The 27,770-nt window shown below is 39.7% G+C and overlaps 1 protein-coding gene across 1 annotated transcript in view; it reads left to right on the forward strand.

The window, feature by feature from the left end:
• CFTR (CF transmembrane conductance regulator) overlaps positions 1-5,355 on the forward strand; it is a 183,074-nt gene extending 177,719 nt beyond the window's left edge. The window contains 3 exon segments of the mRNA NM_001079917.1: positions 1,372-1,544; positions 2,148-2,253; positions 3,598-5,355. Of these exon segments, the coding sequence (NP_001073386.1) occupies positions 1,372-1,544; positions 2,148-2,253; positions 3,598-3,798 (480 nt within the window). The 3' untranslated portion in view covers positions 3,799-5,355.
• The last annotated feature ends 22,415 nt before the right edge of the window (positions 5,356-27,770 follow it).

Consider the following 27,770-nt stretch of genomic DNA (forward strand, 5'->3'; position numbering starts at 1 on the left):
AGTCTTTGGGAATACATCAGAGTGGTCCCCCTTGTCTAATAAATGTGTTTACATTTCCTGCCATACCAGAAACTCTTCTCAAACTTTAATGAATTTCTACAAGGTGAGATTACTTTAATGAGAAACCAACCAAGGAAAGGAGTATCATCTGCAATATACTTTCAAATGTTTTTTGCTTGTTTGTTTCTTGTCCAGCTAAAAAAAAAAAAAAAAAGCCATTGGTCCTAACACAACTTTCATATTCTACCCCAATATCAAAGAGGCTTAAAATCTCCTGGTCATGTGATGGGCACACAGTTAATTTTTTGTGAACAAACACAGTATTATGGGCCATTTCTGAATTTATCTCTGAAATCATAAGATTCTTTCTGAGCCATTATCTCATTCTATATTACAGTCAGGTGGAGCCCATCTTACCTCCTCATACTAAATTCTAGACTTCTCAAGGGCAGGAGACAATCATCTGTATATCTCTTTGGCCTTCATACACTCAGGAGTACTTGCCAAAAATAAACATTTAATGCACATTTATTTGAATAATTGATAAGATCCAATACTTCAATAACTTTGTCATATTTTTATAGAATGGGTTTCTATATCTCATTTGCATTTTCAAACTTTACTTTTACTGTCTAGCTTAAAAAAAAAGCCTTTGACCCTAATACAGCCCTCATATTCTACCCCAATATCTAAGAGGCTTTATGTCTCCTAGTGTTATACCACTATTTTAACTCCAGTATTTTTTACTTCATAGTTTTATCTATTTGTTACAGTTAGTTTTTATGAATTCAAGAGATGAATAGCAATTTTCCATATGTAATTTAAAAAACCCCACAGTTGATTATTTTATGCTATCTTTTGTCCTCAATCATGACAGAGTAGAAGATGGGAGGTAGCACCAAGGATGATGTCATACCTCCATCCTTTATGCTACATTCTATCTTCTGTCTACATAAGATGTCATACTAGAGGGCATATCTGCAATGTATACATATTATCTTTTCCAGCATGCATTCAGTTGTGTTGGAATAATTTATGTACACCTTTATAAACGCTGAGCCTCACAAGAGCCATGTGCCACGTATTGTTTTCTTACTACTTTTTGGGATACCTGGCACGTAATAGACACTCATTGAAAGTTTCCTAATGAATGAAGTACAAAGATAAAACAAGTTATAGACTGATTCTTTTGAGCTGTCAAGGTTGTAAATAGACTTTTGCTCAATCAAATTCAAATGGTGGCAGGTAGTGGGGGTAGAGGGATTGGTATGAAAAACATAAGCTTTCAGAACTCCTGTGTTTATTTTTAGAATGTCAACTGCTTGAGTGTTTTTAACTCTGTGGTATCTGAACTATCTTCTCTAACTGCAGGTTGGGCTCAGATCTGTGATAGAACAGTTTCCTGGGAAGCTTGACTTTGTCCTTGTGGATGGGGGCTGTGTCCTAAGCCATGGCCACAAGCAGTTGATGTGCTTGGCTAGATCTGTTCTCAGTAAGGCGAAGATCTTGCTGCTTGATGAACCCAGTGCTCATTTGGATCCAGTGTGAGTTTCAGATGTTCTGTTACTTAATAGCACAGTGGGAACAGAATCATTATGCCTGCTTCATGGTGACACATATTTCTATTAGGCTGTCATGTCTGCGTGTGGGGGTCTCCCCCAAGATATGAAATAATTGCCCAGTGGAAATGAGCATAAATGCATATTTCCTTGCTAAGAGTCTTGTGTTTTCTTCCGAAGATAGTTTTTAGTTTCATACAAACTCTTCCCCCTTGTCAACACATGATGAAGCTTTTAAATACATGGGCCTAATCTGATCCTCATGATTTGCCTTTGTATCCCATTTATACCATAAGCATGTTTATAGCCCCAAATAAAGAAGTACTGGTGATTCTACATAATGAAAAATGTACTCATTTATTAAAGTTTCTTTGAAATATTTGTCCTGTTTATTTATGGATACTTAGAGTCTACCCCATGGTTGAAAAGCTGATTGTGGCTAACGCTATATCAACATTATGTGAAAAGAACTTAAAGAAAGAAGTAATTTAAAGAGATAAATTAATAGAACAATGGACATATTATCAAGGTAAATACAGATCATTACTGTTCTGTGATATTATGTGTGGTATTTTCTTTCTTTTCTAGAACATACCAAATAATTAGAAGAACTCTAAAACAAGCATTTGCTGATTGCACAGTAATTCTCTGTGAACACAGGATAGAAGCAATGCTGGAATGCCAACAATTTTTGGTGAGTCTTTATAATTTTACTTAAGATCTCATTTCCCTTGTAATTCTTGATAACAATCTCACATGTGATAGTTCCTGCAAATTGCAACAATGTACAAGTTCTTTTCAAAAATATGTGTCATACAGCCATCCAGCTTTACTCAAAATAGCTGCACAAGTTTTTCTCTTTGATCTGAGCCATGTGGTGAGGTTGAAATACAGTTAATCTAAAATGGCAGCATATTACTAAGTTACATTTATAAATAGGATATATATACTTTTTGAGCCCTTTATTTGGGGACCAAGTCATACAAAATACTCTACTGTTTAAGATTTTAAAAAAGGTCCCTATGATTCTTTCAATAACTAAATGTCCCATGGATGTGGTCTGGGACAGGCCTAGTTGTCTTACAGTCTGATTTATGGTATTAATGACAAAGTTGAGAGGCACATTTCATTTTTCTAGCCATGATTTGGGTTCAGGTAGTACCTTTCTCAACCACCTTCTCACTGTTCTTAAAAAAAACTGTCACATGGCCAGGCACAGTGGCTTACGTCTGTAATCCCAATACTTTGGGAGGCTGAGGTGGGGGGATTACTTGAGGCCAGGAATTCAAGACCAGCCCAGGCAACATAGTGAGGCCCCATCTGTCTTTATTAAAACAAAACAAAACTGTCACAGCTTCTTTCAAGTGATGTTTACAAATTCCCTATGGTTTAGTCACAAGGAAGTTCTGAGGATGATGTATCACGTCATTTCTGTTCAGGCTTTTGAGCCTCCTGGAGGTAAATGGTTTCCTTGCTGAAGGCTTGTTATTACCATGATTATCACTAAGCTTGAAGTAACAAATTAGGGGGGCAGACTCACAACCTCTTGCCCTGCCATGGACAAGTTCAAGAATCTAAGTAAAGTCCTCTATTGTCTGATCTTGGATTTGCTCAACCTGAACAAGCCAAGGAGGTGTATTAAACTCAGGCACATCCTGACCAATTTGGAATTCTTAAGCTTCAGATCACTGTGGAAGAGGCTCAACTCTTTATGGTGCTGTAGACTTACACTCATTTTCTAGGTAATTTATAAGGGACCTAATATTTTGTTTTCAAAGCAACTTCAGTTCTACTAAACCTCCCTGAAGAATCTTCCAGCTGCTGAGTAGAAAATCACAACTAATTTCACAGATGGTAGAACCTCCTTAGAGCAAAAGGACACAGCAGTTAAATGTGACATACCTGATTGTTCAAAATGCAAGGCTCTGGACATTGCATTCTTTGACTTTTATTTTCCTTTGAGCCTGTGCCAGTTTCTGTCCCTGCTCTGGTCTGACCTGCCTTCTGTCCCAGATCTCACTAACAGCCATTTCCCTAGGTCATAGAAGAGAACAAAGTGCGGCAGTACGATTCCATCCAGAAACTGCTGAACGAGAGGAGCCTCTTCCGGCAAGCCATCAGCCCCTCCGACAGGGTGAAGCTCTTTCCCCACCGGAACTCAAGCAAGTGCAAGTCTAAGCCCCAAATTGCTGCTCTGAAAGAGGAGACAGAAGAAGAGGTGCAAGATACAAGGCTTTAGAGAGCAGCATAAATGTTGACATGGGACATTTGCTCATGGAATTGGAGCTCGTGGGACAGTCACCTCATGGAATTGGAGCTCGTGAAACAGTTAACCTCTGCCTCAGAAAACAAGGATGAATTAAGTTTTTTTTTAAAAAAGAAACATTTGGTAAGGGGAATTGAGGACACTGATATGGGTCTTGATAAATGGCTTCCTGGCAATAGTCAAATTGTGTGAAAGGTACTTCAAATCCTTGAAGATTTACCACTTGTGTTTTGCAAGCCAGATTTTCCTGAAAACCCTTGCCATGTGCTAGTAATTGGAAAGGCAGCTCTAAATGTCAATCAGCCTAGTTGATCAGCTTATTGTCTAGTGAAACTCGTCAATTTGTAGTGTTGGAGAAGAACTGAAATCATACTTCTTAGGGTTATGATTAAGTAATGATAACTGGAAACTTCAGCGGTTTATGTAAGCTTGTATTCCTTTTTCTCTCCTCTCCCCATGATGTTTAGAAACACAACTATATTGTTTGCTAAGCATTCCAACTATCTCATTTCCAAGCAAGTATTAGAATACCACAGGAACCACAAGACTGCACATCAAAATATGCCCCATTTAACATCTAGTGAGCAGTCAGGAAAGAGAACTTCCAGATCCTGGAAATCAGGGTTAGTATTGTCCAGGTCTACCAAAAATCTCAATATTTCAGATAATCACAATACATCCCTTACCTGGGAAAAGGGCTGTTATAGTCTTTCACAGGGGACAGGATGGTTCCCTTGATGAAGAAGTTGATATGCCTTTTCCCAAACTCCAGAAAGTGACAAGCTCACAGACCTCTGAACTAGAGGTTAGCTGGAAAAGTATGTTAGTGCAAATTGTCACAGGACAGCCCTTCTTTCCACAGAAGCTCCAGGTAGAGGGTGTGTAAGTAGATAGGCCATGGGCACTGTGGGTAGACACACATGAAGTCCAAGCATTTAGATGTATAGGGTGATGGTGGTATGTTTTCAGGCTAGATGTATGTACTTCATGCTGTCTACACTAAGAGAGAATGAGAGACACACTGAAGAAGCACCAATCATGAATTAGTTTTATATGCTTCTGTTTTATAATTTTGTGAAGCAAAATTTTTTCTCTAGGAAATATTTATTTTAATAATGTTTCAAACATATATAACAATGCTGTATTTTAAAAGAATGATTATGAATTACATTTGTATAAAATAATTTTTATATTTGAAATGTTGACTTTTTATGGCACTAGCTATTTTTATGAAATATTATGTTAAAACTGGGACAGGGGAGAACCTAGGGTGATATTAACCAGGGGCCATGAATCACCTTTAGGTCTGGAGGGAAGCCTTGGGGATGATGCAATTGTTGCCCACAGCTGTATGATTCCCAGCCAGCACAGCCTCTTAGATGCAGTTCTGAAGAAGATGGTACCACCAGTCTGACTGTTTCCATCAAGGGTACACTGCCTTCTCAACTCCAAACTGACTCTTAAGAAGACTGCATTATATTTATTACTGTAAGAAAATATCACTTGTCAATAAAATCCATACATTTGTGTGAAACTTCGTTGTTTTCAGATGCGTTCACTTGTCATGTTTCATCAGTCTCTCCAATTTCTAAGCTTCATGGAACATGAAACATGAATCTGTCTTTTAGATATAGCCTTTTTTGAGAATTCACATGAATTAGAACACACATTTTTAGTTATCTGTTTAAACTATGGTAAAATATACATAACATAAAATTTTCCATTTTAACCATTTTAAAGTTCAGTTCAGTGTCATTATGTACATTCACTTGGTTGTGCAAATATCACCATCATCCTTCCACAGAATTTTTTTCTTGCAAAACTGAAACTCTTTTTACCCGTTAGTCAATAATCCCCCATTTATCTTTCCTCTAATGCCTGGCAACCACCATTTTACTTTCTGTCTCTGATTTTGACTACTCGAAGGACCTAGGAGTGGGATCATACAGTATTTGTATTTTTGTGCTTATTTCATCTAGCATAATGTCTTCAAGCCTCATCCATGTTGCAACATGGGTCAATTTTCTTCCTTCTTAAGGTTGAATAATATTCATTATAGAGTAGTCCCCCCTTATCCTTGGGGAATATGTTCCAAGACCCCCAATGGATGCCTGAAATCACTGATAGCACTGAACCTGATTACTGTGTTTATTCCTATACATACACACATACATATGATAACATTTAATTTATAAATTAAGCACAGTAATAGATTAACAACAATAATCATAAAATAGAACAATTATAACAATATATTATGACACGAGCGATACAAATGTGGTCTCTCTCTTTCTCTAAATATCTCATTATACTGTGCCACAGGTAACTGAAACCACAGAAGGCAAAACCTTGGATAGGGGGACCACTCTATAAATATGTACCACATTTTTCCTCACCCATTCATCCATCACTGGCTACTTGGTTTGCTTCCACTTTTTGGATATAGTGAATAATGCTTCTATAAATGTGGGTGTACAAATGTTTCTTCATGTCCCTGCTTTCATTACTTAGGATATGTTTGAAGTTATTTTTATTTTTAAATGGAGGCTTATAGAACACAAAAGATTTATATTCTGCAAGTGTCCATCTATTTCTTTTAAAGCTTATTCAAAAAGTGGTAGCTATCTCATAGCTCTTGATAAGTTAAAAATCTTCATCAACGAAAATACTATTTCTGCGTTGGCACCTGCATGGATTTTCTTTGTCCAAATCCCTCTTTTTAATTGATGAGGCTTCTTTAGTTCCTTTTTTTCTTCCTTGTTGAGCTTCTTCATGAAATGTGCAGTTGCTAGCATGTGGTGGACGGACTGCAGATCCCTACTGAATGCCAGGCCCTCCAGCCCTGTGTTCTCTTTCTTGGAGAGGTTTGTTTTCACACGTAACCCCAAGAGGGCAGTCTCAGAGCGTGTTCTAGTCTAGTTCTTTTTTTAAAATTACTAAACTTTATTTTTTTTAGGGCAGTTTTAGGTTCCCATCAAAATTGAACAAAAAGTATGGAGAGTTCACATATAACTTCTCCATACATGATAGCCTCCCCCATTCAACATCCCACACTAAAGTAGTACATTTGTTACAACTGTGAAAGCAAATAGAATTTCAAGACCCCAAGCTCACTATGCCAAAGGGCAAGTTAAGCTTCAGAGCTGAATTACTCAATATTGCCTTCTTTTGTTCCCTAACAGCCGTAACTTCACAATCTTGTGTGATAGCCTCATCCATAAACCAGGTTCCCACAATGATAGAAGGCCACATATCTCCCCAAATGACCTCCCTCACAATTGTGCCCAAGGAAAATCCTTGTGAGACCCTATCTTTTAGGATACATATCCCTCCTATAAAATAGCCCTAAAACTGAGTTATGTTGAATTTCACCCTGATGATGTCAATTACCAGCTTGTCTTCATAGGCACAGGATGCGGGCAAGACCAGAAATCATCGCGCTGTCTACCCTGCAATGAACACATAATTGACTTTTCCTCTACTCCCTCTTTTTACCTATAAAATTTGGATTTACTGAACACTAACCAAAGCCTCACCTGAATAGAACCATTTGCCTCACTGCCTACCCTCTATCCTCTTTTCCTTCTCTGTGTTTGCACTTTACTCTTTAAATATTAAAGTTCCCAAACCCTCTTTGGAAAAGCACAGGTCACAGATGCTCCTCTGGCTTGTGTTCTTCCTGGGTGCATCTGCAAACTTTGGCTAAACAAACCTCTATCGATTAAGACACCTGCCTCAGTCACTTTTTCCTTAACACAACCAATGAACCTACATTGACACATTATTATTGCCCAAACACAATAGTTTATATTAGGGTTCATTATTGGTATTTTACATTTCATGGGTTTGGACAAATGTGTAATGACAAGTTAACTGCCATTACAGTATCTTACAGGGTAGTTTCACTGCCCAAAAAATACTTTGTGTTCTGCGTATTCATTCCCCTTTCTCCCCTAACTTTTGGCAACCACTGACCTTTTTATTGTCTCCATAGTTTTGCCTTTACCAGAATGTCATCTACTTAGAATTACGCAGTATGTGGCCTTTTCAGATTGGCTTCTTTCACTTAGTAATATGCATTTAAGTTTCCTCCGTATCTTTTCATGGCTTGATAGCTCATTTCTTTTTAGTGCTGAATTATATTCTATTGTCAGATGTACCACAGTTTATTCATTGACCTACTAAAGGACATCTTGGTTGCTTCAACGTTTTGGCAATTTTCAATAAAGCTGCTGAAACATCTGTGTGTGGGTTTTTGTGTAAATACAAGTTTTAATTTCTTTGGGTAAGTACCAAGGAGTTCAATTGTTGGATCATATAGTAAAAGATGTTTAGTTTTGTAAGAAACTGCCAAACTGTCTTCAAAGTGGCTGTACGATTTTGCAGTCCCACCAGTAACGAATGGGAGTTGTGGTTGCTCCTTATCATTGCCAGCATTTGGTGTTGTCGGTGTTTTAGAATTTGGCCATTCTAATAGTTTTGTGGTGGTATCTCATTGTTATTTCAATTTGCATTTCCCTGATGACATGATGTGGAGTATGTTTTCATATGCTTATTTGCCAGCCGTGTATCTTTTTTGGCAAGGCATCTGTTAAGGTCTTTGGCCCGTGTTTTGATCAGGTTGTGTCTTGTTGTTGAGTTCCTTTACTGGATTTCTTTTGTTAGCATGGTATAACTTTATCCATCCCTTTATTAATCTACCTGGGGCTTTAAATTTAACTAGGTTTCTTATAGACATCATGTAAGTCTTGCTTTTTGATTCACTCTCACAATCTTTGTTTTTTAGCCCTTGACATTTAAAATGATTATTGATATAATTGGATTAATATCTACCATATTTATTCCTGTTTTCTGTTTGTTTCCTTTGTTCTTTATTCCTATTTTTACTTTCCCCATTTTTTTGCCTTTTTAACTTTTATTGAGCATTTTACAGGATTCTATTTTCTCACCTTCTTAACATAGCAATTCTTCTTTTTTTAAACTTTTTTAGTGGTTGCCCTACAGTTTGCAATAAACATTTACAAGTGATCCATGTGCCTTTAAATAACAATATTCCATTTCATATTAGTGCAAGTACCTTAAATTACAAATTTCTAGCTTCTGTCCCTTTTAACATTTCAGGTATTCATTTCATTTATATATTAGCTTATATATATCCCGACACTTGATTTTTCCTCATATCAGATTTTCTTTCCTCTTTCCCATTTAAAAAAATAAAATAAACTATTTTAGCCACAGACTTTCTATTTTTATTCGTTTTCTGTATTGAAGTCTTGATTTTGGGGCTTTACTTGTCCCTGTCTATGCCCACTGCTATCTGACACACACTTTCTTATTTCCTAGTTGTTTCACTTTGTTTATCTTCATTATGAGGAAAAAAAGCCAAAACCTGAAATGAATACGCTTCCTTCCAGTAACCAGGGACCTTCCATGGTTGGGAAATTGTTACCTATTCGAGTGAAAGGCTAATAAAACCCCCAAGGTAAATATTTTAGTACTTCACTAAAGAAAGAACCTCAAATACTATGTGGAAGACAATTTAAAATGAGGTTTAAAGAGCTCAATATAAAAACCTGTTTGACCTGTTAAAACAGGTGTGGACAATCACAATTCCCTATTTAAAAATACAGTGAAAAAACCTACAAATGCAAGACAAATACATTGGAGCATGAGAACTCCAAATTGTTAGGTTAGGAATTAGAAGCTGTTCCCAGTGTGTAGAGCTAAGAGACCCAAGTCATTGTCAGTTGACAGGGCGCGGGGACTCAATACCTGTGTACTTTCTCAGAGAAAGGAGAGGTCTTGGCAAAATTTTGGGTTTATCCTTAATTCCATACAGTGGGAATATTCAATTGCTCTTTAATCACTCAGTATTGATAGGGACAGGGGGCAGAGAAATTCTAGGCAGAAAAGGGCGGGTCCCTGGTGAAACCCCACCCTCAATCCGAAAAACCTGAAACTGCCACCGAAAGTGAGAACTTCTATCCCTGTTTTCCCACTCGAATGTTGCCTTTTTCTAAACTACCCGTGGCCTGCTCCACCCCCATCCTTTGCCTATAAAAACCCCAGACTCAGTTGGTACATGGGACTATAACTGGACATTGGAGAGAAGTGGCTTGACTTCAGAGCGACAGCTTGACAGCATACTTTGGAGAAGAATCTGACAGGAGAAGGCAAGACTTCAGGGGAAGATTACCTATCTGCCCTGTCCCCTGTTCAGCTCTATTTCCCACTGAAAGCCACTTTCATCAGCAATAAAATCCCTCATTTACCATCCTTCAATTCGTTCATGTGACCTCATTTTTTCTGGACGCCAGACAAGAGCTTGGAGGCCACGAGTATGGATACAAAAGGCTGTCACACTGGCTGTTTGCCCTTGCTGGTGGAGGGCAGCTACCTCACATGAAAAGGCAAAGAGCTCACTGAGCTGTTAACACTTAAGCCTTCCGCAGACGGCAGAGCTGAAAGAGCACTGCAACACACCCTCTGGGCCTTCTGGCTCTCAGGCACTCCTACCTGGATGCGGCTGCTGGGCCCGCACAGAGTTTGCTACTGCCGGCACCTGAAAGCGGTTGGCTGGTTCCTGCACTCGCTCGTTCTGGTTCCTGCACTTATTCATTCGCACGCTCCCTCCCACAAGGGGTAGACGGGGCGGGATGGGTAAATGAGGCACCCCTGTCTCAAGTCCCGTGAAGGCGTCAGGGAAATAATCTGCTTCAGTTTCTCTAGTTGTAAAATGGTTAAGAACATTATGAAAGGTGGTCAACAACTTTTAAGTGAATATGCTAATGCTGGCCTTAATTCTAAAAAGCTACTTGGATCAAAAGTTATGATTCAGTTCCAATACATCTTCTATTCATTGAAGTACAGAATCTGTACACAAAGTACAATTGTATCTTCAAAAACTGCCACCTTGTGGAGATTTGGTTTTATTGTTAAGACAGCCAATGCCAACAACAGAAATGAGTACAGAGCCTCACATACTAATGTAAGTGAATCTCAAAGACATTTTATCTTTTTTTTTTTTTTTTTTTTGAGACGGAGTCTCGCTCTGTCGCCCAGGCTGGAGTGCAGTGGCGCGATCTCGGCTCACTGCAAGCTCCGCCTCCCGGGTTCACGCCATTCTCCTGCCTCAGCCTCCCGAGTAGCTGGGACTACAGGCGCCCGCTACCACGCCCGGCTAATTTTTTGTATTTTTAGTAGAGACGGGGTTTCACCGTGTTAGCCAGGATGGTCTCGATCTCCTGACCTCGTGATCCGCCCGCCTCGGCCTCCCAAAGTGCTGGGATTACAGGCGTGAGCCACCGCGCCCGGCCGACATTTTATCTTTAAGCCATTTTGAAAAGTAGAAGTTAAGCCTGAATAGTTTTGGGGCACAAATTGCTCTTTAACTCTCTTCTTTCCCATTCACCTTTGTCACTGATGGAATAATAGAAGGAGCAATCTTTATCAGCAATGGCAGATGTGCTGATAAATGAAACCAAAACTGAATTGACAAATATTGACACAAATACTTATAGAAGAAATTTAAAAATCTACCTTGCAATTAATCCTTATGAAATTTAAGTCATAATTTACTAAAAATTATAATATAAAGAAATAAACTTTCTCTGTTTTATTAAAAGAAAGGATCAATACATTTGGCCACAATTCATTGGCCATAATTTTTGTCAATGTTCTATAAGCTAATTGAAAATAAGACTATTTTAAATATAATTATCTCTCTTCTCCTTTGCCTTTTCATTGGCAGCAGGTGCCATGGGCTTATTCATATTCTAAAAGAGAAGTTGTGTGAGCAAATTTGTCATCATAGGCAATCCTCTTGTAAGGAAAAAATTATGATTTGATTTTTATTTTCTCTTATCTCCCAATTGGGTCAGATACTCCAGTGTCCTTGGGGAGCCAAACCAGGAGCCAGTGTGTCCTTACACAAACACAGCTTCCTTCCTGCTTGGAGCTCACACCAAGCATTTGCATTTGAACCAAGCAATGTTGACAGGCTATTGAGCCACAGAAGTTAAACACTCCAAGTGAGCCTGAGACAACCATTACATTCTTTTACATTTTCTGGTCGATTAAAATTTTAATTGTTTAAAATTTCAAGTAGATACAAAAATAGACATAGAATATAATAAACTTCACACCGCTGTCACTGAACTTCAATAGTTATCAGCTCACAGTCAATCTTATTTCATCTATGCTCCCTCATGCTTCCCTCCTATATTATTTTGTGCAAATCCAAACAGCATATAACTTTAGCTCTATGTGTCTCTAAAAGACACGGCTTTCTCTATCATTCTTTTTCTTTTGAAACTGATCCATATTACCTTTACCAGAACTAGAAAAACAGTCATCTTTAATATCCTCAAATATTCACTCCATGTATAAATGTCATTGTCAGTTTTTTCCCAAATATAGGTAGTCCTCATGTTGCACATTAATATGGCACTATGAAAATCACCATGCAAGATAATTTAAATAATTAATGGGGGAAAAATTGTTCCATGACCTTTAAAAATATTAAAAATTTAAAACTTTCTTACTGTTGGTTATAAACAATAGGGACACAAAAATAGTGAAACATTTAGTAAGTAATTTAAAACATTAGAAACACTGAGAATTAAAATGTTTCTTTTAAAGTACTTATCAAGAGTAGTTTGAGCAATACTTGGTTTCTTTTGGTTATGTAACTTGCAATATGAAGAAAGCATCTTTTCTATGCCTGGGCAAGTTGTCATACTCCTTTCTAATTTAGGACCAGCTTCCAACATTGTATCCTTCGTGACTTCAATGTTGTAAAATATCTCCAAGAGTTTGTTTAAGGTAATGATTTTTGCTGATGTCACCTCCTCTGGGGCATCTGACAGGCATTCCTGCTAGGTCAACCTATAGCAGAGGGTGGAAGGGCCCAGAGATGGGAAGAGAGAAAAGGGGGGAACCTTTTAGAGGTGATTAGGCTATGAGGGCTCTGCTTTCATGAATGGATTAATGCCATTACGGCAGTGAGTTCATTATAAAAGGACAAGTTTGGCCCCCTTCTCTCTCTTTCTTGCTCTCTTTTGGCCCTTTTGCCTTCTGCCATGAGATGACACTGCACGAAAACCCTCACCAGATGCTGACCCCTTGATACTGGAATTCCCAGCCTCCAGAACTGTAAGCCAACAAATGTGTGTTCTTTATAAATTACCCCAGCTGTGGCATTCTGTTATAGCAGTACAAAATAGATCAAGACAAAGGGGGATTGCAGGCAGGAAGGGAGCCCCTGACCTCTTAGTTTCACTCATCTGGAATTTAGCCACTACAACACAAGAGCTGGGGCTTGAGGGGATAAGAAATGCTATTGACCTGCACTTCCCAGGGTGATAGTACAGTTCCAGGCTGTAAACTCAAGGGAGAGGGAATGCCATCATCTTGGCCACATCAGCCTGGAGTAGAGCTTCTATCACACCAAGTTGGGGGAGGGAAGAGGGAGCAGCTTGTGACTGAAGTGCCATAAACTTTTGTTCTTACTGAGATTAGTATATTTTCTGGAATAAACGCTGCTGCTTTTGCTGTATGTGCTTAGGGCCATTTTCAGAGACTTTAAATGATTGATAATTGTTACCAGTAATGGTTATTTTGATGGGTAGTTGGTCCACAGAGTTCCTCACCTTGCTGTTCTAGAAATTGTCTTTTAGCTTAGTATTAATTCCTGAATTTTTCAGTTTTTCTGATCTTTTACCTCCAGGATGACTCTTTGAAACAACTCTTATTTAAATTATTGACTGAAACTTTTATGTATAATTCTCATTTTGTTCTTCACACAATCTCTGTGAAGGAGGTTCTAAGAACTAAGAGGCTTAGAGAGGGTAAGGATCTTCCCAGAAATTACACAGCACTCCCAGATTTGGAACCTTTAGAAAGTTTATATACTTATTGGAAAACTTAGCTCATTTTTAATCAGAGGGAAGTCATTTTACAGTGCCCCACACAGGGAGTCAGATAACTACTTCCTAGTTACATTTTCCTCTCTGTAGAGAGTCAACCAGCCCTGCTGTACTTCCCCGTGGGATCTGAAACTGCAGAAATCTACTGAGAAAAACAGAATGCTCACAGCAGGATAAAGCTCATTTTTTCTAGCACTACTAAGATTCAGGCTTATGCCTCTGTGTTTGATTTTTTAATAGTCTTGCTAATGTCAAAGTGATTCTATCTCACACACCCCAAAGTCTGTAAAGGTGTAATAACAAGGGGTGAGATTGTCTTAAATCTGCAGTTTCTTGATCTGTTTAGTGGGCTACTATAGGTTACTGCAGGACCTCTCAAGGTTTCTAGTATGCAAAGGTGCATTTTGACTCTGTAAGAGTGGAATATCATGTGTAATGTTTCTCAATTGATTTGTCTACATAACCGTATTTTCTTGTGCCATTTATGTCCTGTGTTTTGGGGAAGGTTGGCCTAGAACATTTATTCTAAAAGGAAAGGGCATGGGAAATTCTTACCATTGGCAGTGTCGGGGAGGAAAAATTGCATACTTCTTACCCATTTAGTTTATTTTGCTAGTTTACAAATTAAATTGAGATAAGACAGATTAATAGGAGAAAATCAACTTTAATTATGTGTGTATACATGGGAGTCCCACAAAAATGTAAGACTCAAGGAAGCAGCCAGATGATTGAGACCTATATATTATCCTGAGCTACAGAAAGGGATAAGGGTTTGGGGCTTTTGGGGGGTTGTGGAGGCAAATTTTGGGAAGGCGAGGAGAGGAAATGTATGATCAATAAACGTTGCCTTGTTGTGCAGATAAAAGTATCTCAGGTGATAAAGATGTTTCCAAAGAGTAGTTCTCTTCATGGTACAGACATTTTACTCATGATCATTTCCTTTATAGATATAAATTTCCTTTACAAAAGGGGGAATTTTATTTTATGTAGTGGAGAAGTCGGTAAAGAGCTTTTCCTGTATTGGCTGATTCTCAGTTTCTTTTAGCTCAAAATGATCAATATGCCGAAGTGGCATGTTCTGAAATGACATATTCTGAATCCTTTCAGCTGGAATATATTTGTATATCAACAGTGTTTCCATCTGTCAGCCCTTAGGGTCTGCTTATGGAAGATATAAGCACCTGGATGACCATGACGAAAATCTGGAGATTTTGAGAAAACACTGGTGCAAGGCTCCATCCAAAATCAATTAAAGAAGAATCTTGGAAGATGGGGTTAGGTCACTGATAGCTTGAAAGGCATCCCAGGTGATTCTAATATGCAGCCAGTTGAGAAGCACGGATTTTTTTATTGGGTTTTTCAGGCTGGCTGAAAGAACTGCGATGCTCAGGAAACCAGGGGTGCCTGGCAGGAGTTTGACCGGGGAGACTGAAGCCTGTCAGCAGAGACAAGAACGGTAGGCTGGTGCCTGGCACCTGAGGGTACTTCAGAGGTGCTCATTAAAAAAGAGGAGGAGACATCAAGCGAGAATTCTTAATCAGACATTCAACAAATTGAGGGTCGTCTATGTGTTCTAGGTGCTAAGAACTCGGCAGCAAACAAGGCAAAGTTCTCAGTGTCATGGAGCTTACATTCTGGTGGATGAGGACAAAAGTAAGTAAATGTGAAAAATATATAGCAGATGGTAACTAAAGAGAAAAAGCAGAGAATTAGATTATTTGCTGTAACATCATCAAAAAGTCATTAGTATGGTGGCAATTGAGCAGAAACATGAAGGAAGTGAGGAAGTCAGCTGTGTGGGTGTCTTGAACAGTGTTTGAAGCAAAGGGAAGAGCAAATGTAAAGGCAGAATCATGGTTGGGATGTTGGAGGAGCAGCAAGGAAGTGCTGTGAATCTTGGGGAAAAAGAGGTTTAGATGATATGGGCCTCTGTAAGAGCCCTGGCTTTTACTTTAAGTCATAAGGGAAAACTTCGGAGTTTTGAGTGAAGAGTGATGTGATTGGAGGCACATTATAGCAGGGTGACTCTGATGCTGTACTGACACCAGACTGAAAAGTGTGGAGCATGGAAGCAGGGAGACCAGTTAGGAGTCTATTGTAATAGTCCTGGTGAGAGACCACAGCGGCTTGGACTAAGATGGCAACTAAGGTATATCTGAGAGGTGGTCAGATTCTGCATTTATCTTGGGAACAGAAGCATCCAGATTTGCTGATGAATTGTATATAGTGTAGAAGGAGAGGACTCAAGGATGATGTGAAAGATTTCAGTCTGAGGAGTTTTAAGGATGAGACTGGGAAGAATGAAGGAGAAGTTGGTGGGATGGGAAGGATTTAGGGCATTTTAGACATTAAGTTTGAGACATCTTGGTGGAATGACAAGCAAGCAGTTGAATCTGAGTCTGAAGTTCAGGAAAAAGATTCAGAGTGGAGACAGAATTATAAAAGTCATCAAAATGGAGATTGTATTTAACACAACGAGTGTGAACTAGATTCTTGTTACTTGCACCATCAACATCACCTGGGAGCTTGTTAGAACTGAAGACTCTCAGACCCTACCTCGGAACTGCTGAGTCAGTATCAGGATATTGTCATGATCCCAGGTGATCTGTAGGTACTTTAGAGTTTGAGGATTCCTAAATTAGATTATCTAGGGTATGAATGAATGTAGAAGAGAAAGACTGAGAACCTGAGACAATCTATCTCTGGAGGCCTTGGAAAAGAGCTGGAGACTGAGATGATATAGGAAAGGGGAATTTAGAGAGAATAGTGTTCAAATCCAAGTTAAGAATGTGTTTCAAGAAAGAGGGAGTTAAATGCGTAGCTCAATTAAAATGAGGAATGCTAGTTTACCACTGGATATAGAAATATGAATGTCATTTGTTACTTCTGTAAGAGCATTTTAATAGGATTCAAGATATTGGGAAGAGAAACGTTAGAGACTGAGGATAGACCTTCATGAGTTTTTTCTAAAGGAAAGGAGAGAAAGGGGAGGTAAGTGGATGGGAAACTCAAGGCAGGTAAAAGTTCTGGGCACGGTGGCTCATGTCTATAATCCTAGCACTTTGGGAGGCTTGGGAGAATTGCTAGAACCCAGGAATTTGAGACCCCATTTCTACAAACTTAAAAAAAAAATTAGCCAGGCATGATGGCATGTGCCTGTGGTCCCAGCTACTCAGGAGGCTGCGGTGGGAGGATTGCTTAGGCCCCGGTGGTTGAGGTTGCAGCAAGCTCTGATCACGACACTGCACTCCAGCCTGGGAAATGGAGTGAGACCCCATCTCAAAACACAAAAAAGATGAGAGAAATAACATCCTACTGGCATAGTGGATATATAGATAACAAATTAAGGGGTGGGGCATTTGGTGGAGCTGGGGGTATGTGGAGGCCAAAGCAACTCTGTCTTGGAGGCTAATTCACAATTTTGACTTCTGATTAACCCCTTTTCTGGGAATGCCTCTAAGATTTCTATTTTATCTACTGTTCCTTGTGTAAGAGCATGTACTTACCATAAATCCTGCCCTTAATCAATTGTTCTATACATCCCTTCTGAAGCACATATATATCCTTTCCCTATGGTGTATAAGCCCGGGGTATGGAAAGTAAGAGTGTGGAGATCCAGCATCTTGTCTCACTGCCACTGAGATACAGACATGGCTTCTGTTTTTAAGTCTCTATTAAATGTTTCTTTCCAAGAAACTGGATACATCAGACTCTTCCTTCAGCTTCAGCTTCTAAGTTTGGGTATATCCGCCCACAGCAGAACAGGGGAGAATTGAGAGTCATTCCAGGGTACCCTGAATAGTTGAGAGGGAAGGAACCCTTGGAACAAGAGAAAGGATCACCTTTTGTGAGGAGGATGGAAAGTCACTCCTAGAAGTAGGAGAAAAGGTAGCTTGGTAGATGTGGGGATAGAAAATTTTAAGTTTTCTTTCAATTGACTCAGTTGTTATCAATGTAAAGGGAAGAATGTCATTAATTAAGAATGAGGATGGGAAAGAAGGTACTGGAGATTTAAGGGGAATAACATATGAACTGTCACTTAAGACAGTTTCCCCCAACATTTTAAAGCCATGGCACACATAAAAAATGAGAATATTTGAGTGACAACTAGGAGGGGATTTGGATCCCTGGCCAAGTTTACTGGGGCAGGAGGCAAATGGCTCAGGGGTTCTGGTTGCCATTTGCCCAGATGGCTAAAGAAAGTAATATCTTCTGGCGTCCTGGTTCTGTTTGACACATGAATTGGGGAGCTCTGAAAGAAGAGATGGGAATGAATAAAGCAGAGACAGGCAGAAAGGTAGTCAGATAGCAGGAAATACCTTATGTGAAGTGAAATTCATGAATTTGAAGAGGAGCTGGTGAGGATGGTCATATTTTTAACTACTTCAGCTACACAGGTATAGTAATGCAATAGGGGGAGAACTGGATTTAACTAAGTTTGGGGTTATGCCTAGCAAGTATGACAGAGAGGGGATGAGGGAGTTGAGGAGAGATGCCAAGTGTAGACTAATTATGATCATGTAATATAAACTAGGTGAGAAGAGATATTAGGACATGGAATAGGAAGGGAATATTGGAAAGGTAGTTTGGATTCTGAATTTTGTGGGGTTTCACTGTTTTTGGAGATAAGAGAGGGAAGGAGATGACTGGAGAATAGAATGCTTGCAATTGATCACTGATGAGATGCAGGTGATGGTAATGACAAAGTCAGGGTGTTATATGGGAGTGGGAAGTGGAGGCACCGTGGAGGAGAAGAGGCTGTTGGACTGAGAGGTCATGGTATTGGAAGAATTATTTACATTGATATTAAAATCTCTAAGAGTGATGGCAGGAGGGTGACAGTGAACCTGGAGGTAAAATTCAGCAATTCATTTGCTTCGTTGAACAAATGAAGCAAATTTAGTAGCAAATTTTGTTGCATAACCCCAACAAATTGACATGACTATGCAAAGAAGGGCCAGTGTAGTCTGGTGGTAGAGTCTGAGGTCAGAACTTCAGAAAGGGGCATTTGTCGGGGAGGGAGATACAATGTGTGGAAGTGACAATAAGGAGCAAGGAGGCCATCATCCTCTACCTCCATGTCTGCTTATCAAAGATATTGGGGGAGGAAAGCAGCCTGCTTGAGAAGGCCTCTGGAAAAACTGTGTTCCCCAAAGGCAGCCAGGTTTTCATTAGGACCATGTGGTGAAAGAACTGTTTAAAGATGCAGGAAGTTTTGCTGAGAAGGTTATGACTCTGGAGGGCACAAGGAGATAGTTTGGGGAAATTGAGAAGGTTTGAGAGATGAGAGCCCATTGTGGGATGTGTGAGGTACTAAGGAGATGAGAGCTCAAGTGCCAAGGTCTGGCTTGAAGAGGCAGGCTTCTTGTTACGAAAACTGCTGCTTTATGGATACTGGAGAGCAAACAACTCCAGATAGCTTCAGTGTTTTCTACCCAAGCAACTACAGGTTATCTAACATCACTTTTCAGAGATCATGTTTCTTCTGCAGACAGAAAATAATTTCCCCATAATCCAGCTGAGAAAATTGCTTGGCCTTCCCTTAACCCTTCCTTGAAACTTTCCATAAAATTATCGATTCCAGAAATGAGAAATGAAAGAGAATCTTGTTTTTGTTTGTTTACTCTATTTTGTTTTGTTTTGTTTTGAGATGGATTTTAGCTCTGTTGCCCAGGCTGGAGTGCAGTGGTATGATCTCGGCTCACTGCAACCTCCGCCTCCTGGGTTCAAGCAATTCTCCTGCCTCAGCCTCCCGAGTAGCTGGTATTACAGGTGTACACCACTACGCCCAGCTAATTTTGTGTTTTTAGTAGAGACAGGGTCTCGCCATGTTGGCCAGGCTGGTCTTGAACTCCTGACCTCATGATCCACCTGCCTCAGCCTCCCAAAGTGCTGGGTTTACAAGTGTGAGCCACAGTGCCTGGCCAAGAATCCTGTCTTAATCCTCTGTCTTAAGACAATTTATCCTGGAAAAATGATTATCCATTTTCTTCAAGGCTCTCTCCATAAAACCTCTTTATGGAATCTCCTTTTGATTTGAACATTGATCCAAATCGTAAACAATCCTCATTCCCTCTTAATGTTATGTATCACGGATGTGAGACTGGGTATATGTAGGGGAACAGTGGTGTCCTGAATGCCCTTTAGACCTGATCTTTATGAATCACCATGATATTTCTATTTCCTATGACCTATGTGATTTTTGGTTGTTACTTATCTTGACAAATATTCTTTTCAAAAACATTGTGCACTGAAGGACATCTGGAAAATTCCAGGAGTCTGTCTAGGTTCTAATTGAGATGCAATTTCCTACCTTCATAGCCTTTTATTGGGCAATGTTTGTTGACACTTGTTTTCCAAGTTACTGGATTACTCATTTCAGAGTTCAGTTACCCAGAAACCACCTACTTCTATGCCTACAATAAGAAGCAAACAAGAGGTTTTTGCAATAAAGACAATCAGTATCTAGGATAAGGGCTGGCATGTGGGCTGGTCCCATCTTTGCTGTGAAGCTACGGGGAGGAGGTAGGGAGGGAGAGTCTGGCTTTCTCAGTTTGTTGAGTAACCCCAGCGGGACATCCTGCCTCACATCCTGGCAGTTGAATTAGCTGGGCTCTTCAAGGTCACAAGAAGGAATCCTATACCCATCACCTGCAATGATAGGAGTTTATTGTTCAAATAGTAGGTAGGAGGGGAAGGATGGGAAACTTCCTCATCACTGTTCAATTCCCCCTGGTCCCAGGGCTTCAGAGCTGGAATAACACACAACAGACCTCTTACCTCCAATCAAAGGGCAGGCAGGTAATTTGTCTTCCTTTTGTTTCCCTCACACAATGGAGAGTGCACAATTGGGTCGGCTTTTGATCTCTCACTATAATGCTCTACAACTGGACATGGTTACCAAGTCGCTTCTGTGATGGTCAGCTTTTCCAGCATTAGGAGTTTTAACTGAGGCTTCAGGGATTCATACCCTGCCCGCTGCCCCGGGATTTTGTGCCAGAATGAGGGTCTGAGCATGTGTGCATTTTTTTGCGAAAGGATATGATCCTGTTTATAAAGGGGCCTCAATCTTTGCTTCAATTCACTGTGGCTAGCGTAACAGATTTATGTTTTACTCATGGCTCGTGACAATGCAGGCAGGGATGAGCCCATTTGAATCACCATCCTCAAAAAGAATCCATATGCTGGCAGCGAGTGACTCCTCCTGCAGCTGGTCACTCCTGCAGAGTGTTGTGTGAGGTAATCCCCTCACTTCCTCACACTGATTTCTGATACCTCCTCTGGTCCTTCCACAAGTCACAGAAATGCCCCCATCTTCTGGCTGTGTACACGTGCTCATACACCACCCCTGCCTCCATGACAGAATGTAGAAAAGTTTTCTTGTGTGGTTCTATAGCCAAATAAGTCCCTTTCATGCTATTCAAATAGGGTTTCATAGTGCTGCACTCAGTTCTATTTTTCTTTTAAAATGATCAAGTTTGACTAAATGAAAGGCATTTCAGGATTTTTAGTTCCTAGAAAGCAGATGGTTTATATATCAATCTCCTACTTTTTAGTAGCAAAGATTCTACAACTGCACATACAAACTTCAAGAATTCCAGGCAATCCTAAAGGTTTTCCTGGGCCAAGCCTCTGTGCAGAGGTATGTTTTTAACCATCTCCAATGGGATTTTCAGTATTTTCAGCATTGACTCAACTCCAGTCAACAGCAATATCAAAACAAGTGAACATCAAGTCTGAAAAGAAAGTCTGAATACTGTTCTCCAATCACAAAAAAGACGGGTGATGTGAATGTGTGTTGCTCTTTAAAGTTGGTTATTTTAAGTCAAATCCACTCACCTTTCAATATAATCAGTAACCTTCATAGCTTGGGGCTGCCTGGGCTTCAGACAGCAGAGTTAGAGAAAACAGAAAGGTGATTTGTGTGTTAGGCTTTGGAGCAATGCAATATACAGTTCAAATTCAACCTCATTTCATTAACTCTGTAACTGAAGTACCTGATAGCAACTACCAAAACTAACATGTAGAAAATAAACTTTATTTCACCCAAGAGTTCAGTTCACTGACATCAAAAGGCTTCAGAGATTTGGATCACATGAATATAACATGAGAGCCTTACAATTTTTAAAAACAAGTATGTTTAGAATAGGGATGAACACTATTCTGTCAGCATCAAGAATCATTTCTAATTCTTTTCCATGATAAGATCAATGTAATTTGTAACAAATTACCCTTGGGTTGAATCCTTGGAGAAAGCTGGACTCATTTTTAAAAAGTGAATGAAAATTAATTTCAATCAAAGGCACTTAAGGCTTTTATTTATACTTTGCATTTGTTTTAGGGAATTTTTGTACGTTTAAATAGTCTTTTATTACAATATTTTATCCTTTGAGGTTAAAAAAAAAACAACAAAACAAAACAAAAAAAACCTGGCTGGGCATGGTGGCTCACGTCTGTAATCCCAGCACTTTGGGAGGCCAAGGCAGGCAGATCTCTTGAGGCCAGGAGTTCAAGACCTGCCTGGCCAATATGGTGAAACCCCATCTCTACTAAAAATACAAAAAATTAGCTAGGTGTGGTGGTGTTCGCCTATAATCCCAGCTACTCGGAGGCTGAGGCAGGAGAACTGCTTGAACCTAGGAAACGGAGGTTGCAGTGAGCTGAGATCATGCCACTGCACTCCAGCCTGGGCAACAGAGCCAGACTCTGTCTTAAAAAAGGCAAAAAAGCTAATATTCAGTAATACGTGCTTAATACAAACCTTAAAGTTCCCATATAAACCTGGAATCAATTCTAGGAAAGACACATAAAATATGGTGATTATATTTTATTTCACTCTGCTGTGGGAAGAGGCTGGGATAATGTTTAAATTAAAACAAAAGTGACAATACACCTATGAAGGAGACCAGGTCAACATAACCAGCTGGCATCATGTTTATCTTCTCAGCATTTAAAACACACACACACACACACACACACACACACACACACACACACACACACACAAACTTTTTGGCTCTACTTCTGACCTTGGCTTTTATATTGGTGTTCATTTGTTTTTCAGAGGGGCTTGGTTCTTTTATTTGAAGATATATCCTATTTGTTGGAAGAACTTCCATTAAATTATCTTGTCAGTTCTCACTAAATTTTCTTTTCACAGCTCTTGCTGTCTGGGTTATAAAAACCCATGGCAAACATGGGAGGCCCCAAAGGAATGTGTGCTGGGATCCTCTTGAAATATTATTGCCCTGGATCCTTTGAGCTCTTTGAGTCCAGAAAGCAGCATGGAGAAGGAGGGCAAACCTGCATAGTTTCTCAGAATGGATGAGTTTTTCTTCAGAGTAGCCATGTAGAGCAGCTCAGGAAATGACTGCTCTTAAGCTGACAGGCTGGCAGAATATTAATAAATGCAAAATAAGCAACTGTCCTGCAAGTATTTCTTGGATGCTGTTTATACTTGATTTCTATCCAATGCTCTTTAGCACATCTTCTCAGAGTCTAGAAAGTTGTCTCCTTTTTCCCTCAAGCCAAATGGGTTACTGCTTTCAAGCTATTTTTGCTATGAAGACAACAATAACAAAACAGCTATGCCAAACTACTTCTTATTTTCAAAACCAGTTTGATTTCCTCTGACAAACCATCAGGCCAGTGTGACTTTGCATCACTGGATTAGGTTAATGTAGGTGCTGTGGTTTGAATGTGTTCCCTAAAGCTTATTGGAAACTTAATCCCCACTGCAACAGCACTGAGAAGTGGGAGCTTTAACAGCTGAGCTGATTAGGTCTTGAGGGCTCCATTCCTTGTTACTGGGTTAATGTCATTATAATGGGAGTAGGTTAATCAGCCAGGGAGTGAGTTCCTGATAAAAAGATGAGTTCCCCAATTCCCCTCTTCTCTTCTGCAACAGACATGCTCTCTTGCCCTTCTGCCTTCTCCCATGGGATGACTCAGCAAGAAGACCCTTGTTAAATGTGTGCCCCTCAGCCTTGGACTTAGCCTGCAGAACTGTAAGAAATAAATTTCTATTCTTTACAAATTACCCACTCTCAGGTATTTTGCTTATTTATAGCAGCACAAAATGGACTAAGACAGAGTGTAGCTAGATGTATGAGGAAATGACCTCTCTCTACCTCTGTCTATCTTTGGAGTACAGCTCCAGGTGGACAGTGGCATTGTTTAGGCTTGCTAGGAGGACAGCTAGGAGTGAATTAAAAAAATCCATTTTGCTTCTAAAACGAAAAGGGTCATTTTAATTAAAATAATACCATAAACATAATTTATATTAAAAACAAAGTCATATACAAATTAGAGAAAAATACAAAGAAATGCCATTTCCTAGGTTTGATTCGGGCATCTTCATTTCTAAAATTAACTATTCCTGAGTTCTGCTAATGTGTCCTGCCACAAGTGTAGGCATAAAAAGGTGAAGGAATTAAACTACCAGGCTCTGAATCAAGGGACTTGTTTAATAGAATTACGTATAATGAAGAATCCTACTCACTTTGAATTCAACGTGGAAGTTATTCCTCCCACCAGAAGAAGCAGAGAGGGAAGGAACCTCCCAGAAAAGTCCAGGCAGAACTTACAAGTTTGAGCCGTATGAAACAGGTAATATTTGACCATTTTTGCTGAAGAAACATATCAATTCCATATTGATTGACACAATAGAATCATCAACTTCTATAATGGGAGCTGTGGCCTTTTCCACTTTTTCCTTTCTCCTATATTTGAGCAGAAATTCCCAGAAGGGAGTAAAACTTGCTCTGCCTCTAGAATAGGCAAGAAATTGTTTTCTCTTCCTCCATCCTTCTGCAATATCAAAAAATATCTTTAAGTATTCAAGAGACATGAACATTATTCCTATTCTCTCCTGGGATTCAGCCATCCAGCCTTCTTTACCCCAGTGGGCCTCAAAGTTCTCTCTCTCTCTCTTTTTTTTTTTTTTTTTTTTTGAGACAGGGTCTCCATCATCCAGGCTGGAATGCAGTGGTGCAATCACTGCAGGCTCAACTTCCCGGGCTTAGGTTATTCTCCCACCTCAGCCTCCTGAGTAGCTAGGACCACAGGTATGTGCTGCCACACTAGGCTTTTTTTTTTTTTTTTGTATTTTTAGTAGAGATGGGGTTTTGCCATGTTGTCCAGGCTGGTCTCAAACTCCTGGACTCAAGGGATCTACCTGCCTTGGCCTCCCAAAGTGCTGGGATTACAGGTGTGAGCCACCACGCTCAGCCCTTAAAGTTCTCTCTTAATTAATCCTCCTAAATTTGCTGGGGCAGAGGGAGGGTGGGGCGGATATGGGAGTATTTTATATGTATAAAATTTTGCCATAGTGTAGGTTTTAATTCTCAATTCTTATGTTTTCATAATTTCTTGGAGTAAAGAACTCCTTCAGGTATTGTTCATGATATATATCTATAACCTCAACTGACTATCTCAATTAAGATTTTGGTACCCAATGAGTGTAGGCCACATAATCCTCATCCCTTAGGGAATGCTGTTTAGTGAGTGTTATACCTGTCTAGGCATGTTTCTTGTTACACTTACGTAAGTTTTAACTTTCTTGAAGGCTGTCTCAGAATATATTCCTATGGCTCAATGCCTTTTATGTTCTTGGCTTCCTGTCAGTAGAGGCCATAGCAACGTGTGCTTGCTCACCTCATCTGCTGTTCAACTGAGCACACATTACCTGGCATGGGGAAATAACTTCAAATTTCTTCAGACAAAGGTCCAACAGGCCAGACAAGCTCATGGCTAGTTCCTTGACCTGAACAATCTTGTTATTTACAGAATCTCCAACATTCAAAATGGAGGAACTTCCAGCTCATGATTAAACTCCTTAGCATCCTTTCAACATTGGCACCATTATATATTTCGATTAACAGCATTTTAAAAAGAGATAGTGTATTAGCTTCCTGGGCTGTTGTGACAAGGGACCACAATCTAGATGGATTAAAAAGCAGTTATTCTCTCACAGTTTTGAAAGTTCTGGAAGTCTGAAATCAAGATATTAGCAAGGCCATGCTCTCTCTGAAGGCTCTAGTGGGGGATTATTTCCTGTTTCTTAGCTTCTGGTGGTTGCTGGTAATCTTTGGTGTTCCTTGGCTTGTAAATGTATCCTTTGAATCTCTGCCTCCATCACATGGCACTCTCCTTCTGTGTGGCTGAATTTCTCTCTTATTATCCTTAAGGATACCTTCATCCAGTGTGGCCTCATGTTGATACGATTAAATTTGCAAAGACCCTATTTCCAAGTAAGGCCATATTCACAAGTTTGGATAGACATGAATTTGGGGCATACTATTCACCTCTGTGCAAGTAGTCTTGAAGGTTTGCCTCTAAATATAATAAATCCATTTAAATAAAACTAAATGTGATTCAAATAAATACTTAGACATAAATAATCACCACTATGTCCCAAGCTCCATCAGCTCCATGTTTATATTTATTCATTTGTTAATTTAACAAATACAGATTAAAAGTCTATCATGTGTCCTGAGCAGTACTGGGGCCAAAATAATGAACCAGAGGGACAAGGTCCCTGTTTACGGGATGTTTATGTTCTAGCTGGGAGAGTGATAAACAAGTACAATTTCATTTGTGCTCTCAAAGCAATATTGAGAACTGACCAAGTGACAGTCACTGAGAATGAAAAGGTGAAAAGAGTAAAGTCCATGTCTTCATAGAACTTACGTTCTATTGGTAGGGAGATAATGCATAAATGAGTAGATAAGTACACAAACAAATAACATTAGCTAGTGATAAGTGCTATCAGGAAGTAAGAGGCAGGGCAAATGGTTGCAGGGTCAGAGAGCTTTGTGTCTTTTCATCTGAGCTCTGAAGGAAGCCAGGGAATGAGTCTTGTGAATGTTTGGGTTTAGTGTTCTGGTGGGAGGAACTGCAGATACAAAGACCTTGAAGAGAGCAAGTTCCTGGTGTATTTGGGAAGAACAGGAGGCCAGTGAGGCCTCTTGATGTGAATCAGGACAGAGAAAGGGATTGAGTGGTAGCCTGGGGCTCAAACATCCTGGTAAACCATGACAAGAGCTGTTACTCCAAGTACTATGGGAAAGCAAGCAGAGGGTTTTGAGCAGGAGAGCAACATGAATGTACTTGAATTTTAAAGGGAGACCCTCTGGCGACAGTGTGAGTACTGGACTGTAGGGGACAACGGGTGGAGAAGAGGTCACGCTTGGGTGGGATTTTGACTACAGAGCCTGTGGTATTCAGAGAGTGGAAAGTGCTATGAAGTAGACATGGCATGATGGAGAGGGGGGTAGGAAGGAAGGTCATTCATTGGGTAGCTAGCATGTAGAGAGGCTTCACCGAGAAGACGATGTTTTCACTCATATGTGAATGACTAGAAATCGCCAGCCTTGTAAAGATCTTGGAAGATATTTTCAAGTAGAAGCAAAAATTGGAAAAAGAAAATTGGAAAGCTCTAGCTGTGGTGTGTTGGAGAAAAGAAAGGAGGACAGTTGAAACCTAGTAAGCCAGAAGATGCCCTGTAGGAGACAAAGGAAAACAGGGAGGCAGCGCAGTGTCAGGAAGGCCCCTGTGGTCCTTCCTGGTACTGTGAACTTCCTGAAAGTACTAGAAGAAAGAGTCTCTGTCCATAGCTTGCTGGCGCCTGCTATTTTCTATGGTATAGCATTACCCAATGTGAGAGGAGGAAGTGATGAACGTTCTAAGGTGCATAGAGTTAGAGGATGTCTCTACAAATTTTACAGGTCACAATTTAAAAATGTCGATGGCCTTACACATAGCAAAATAATTTCTAGGAATTTATCCTACAGAAACAAAATTACAGATACTTAAATTTAGAGCATAAATATTTTACTGTGGCCTTGACTACAATAGCAAAAGTAACCAAAAATAACCAGAAACACCTGGAAACAGTCCATTGTTAAGAAAACAGATGAATAATTTATGGTGTATGTATAAATGGACATGAATTTAGCTATTAAAATAATGTGTGGGAGCTATATTTGTTGTTGACTTAGAAAAATGTCCACAATTTAT

Source organism: Pan troglodytes, chromosome 6, assembly GCF_028858775.2.
Source record: "Pan troglodytes isolate AG18354 chromosome 6, NHGRI_mPanTro3-v2.0_pri, whole genome shotgun sequence".
NCBI lineage: Eukaryota > Metazoa > Chordata > Mammalia > Primates > Hominidae > Pan > Pan troglodytes.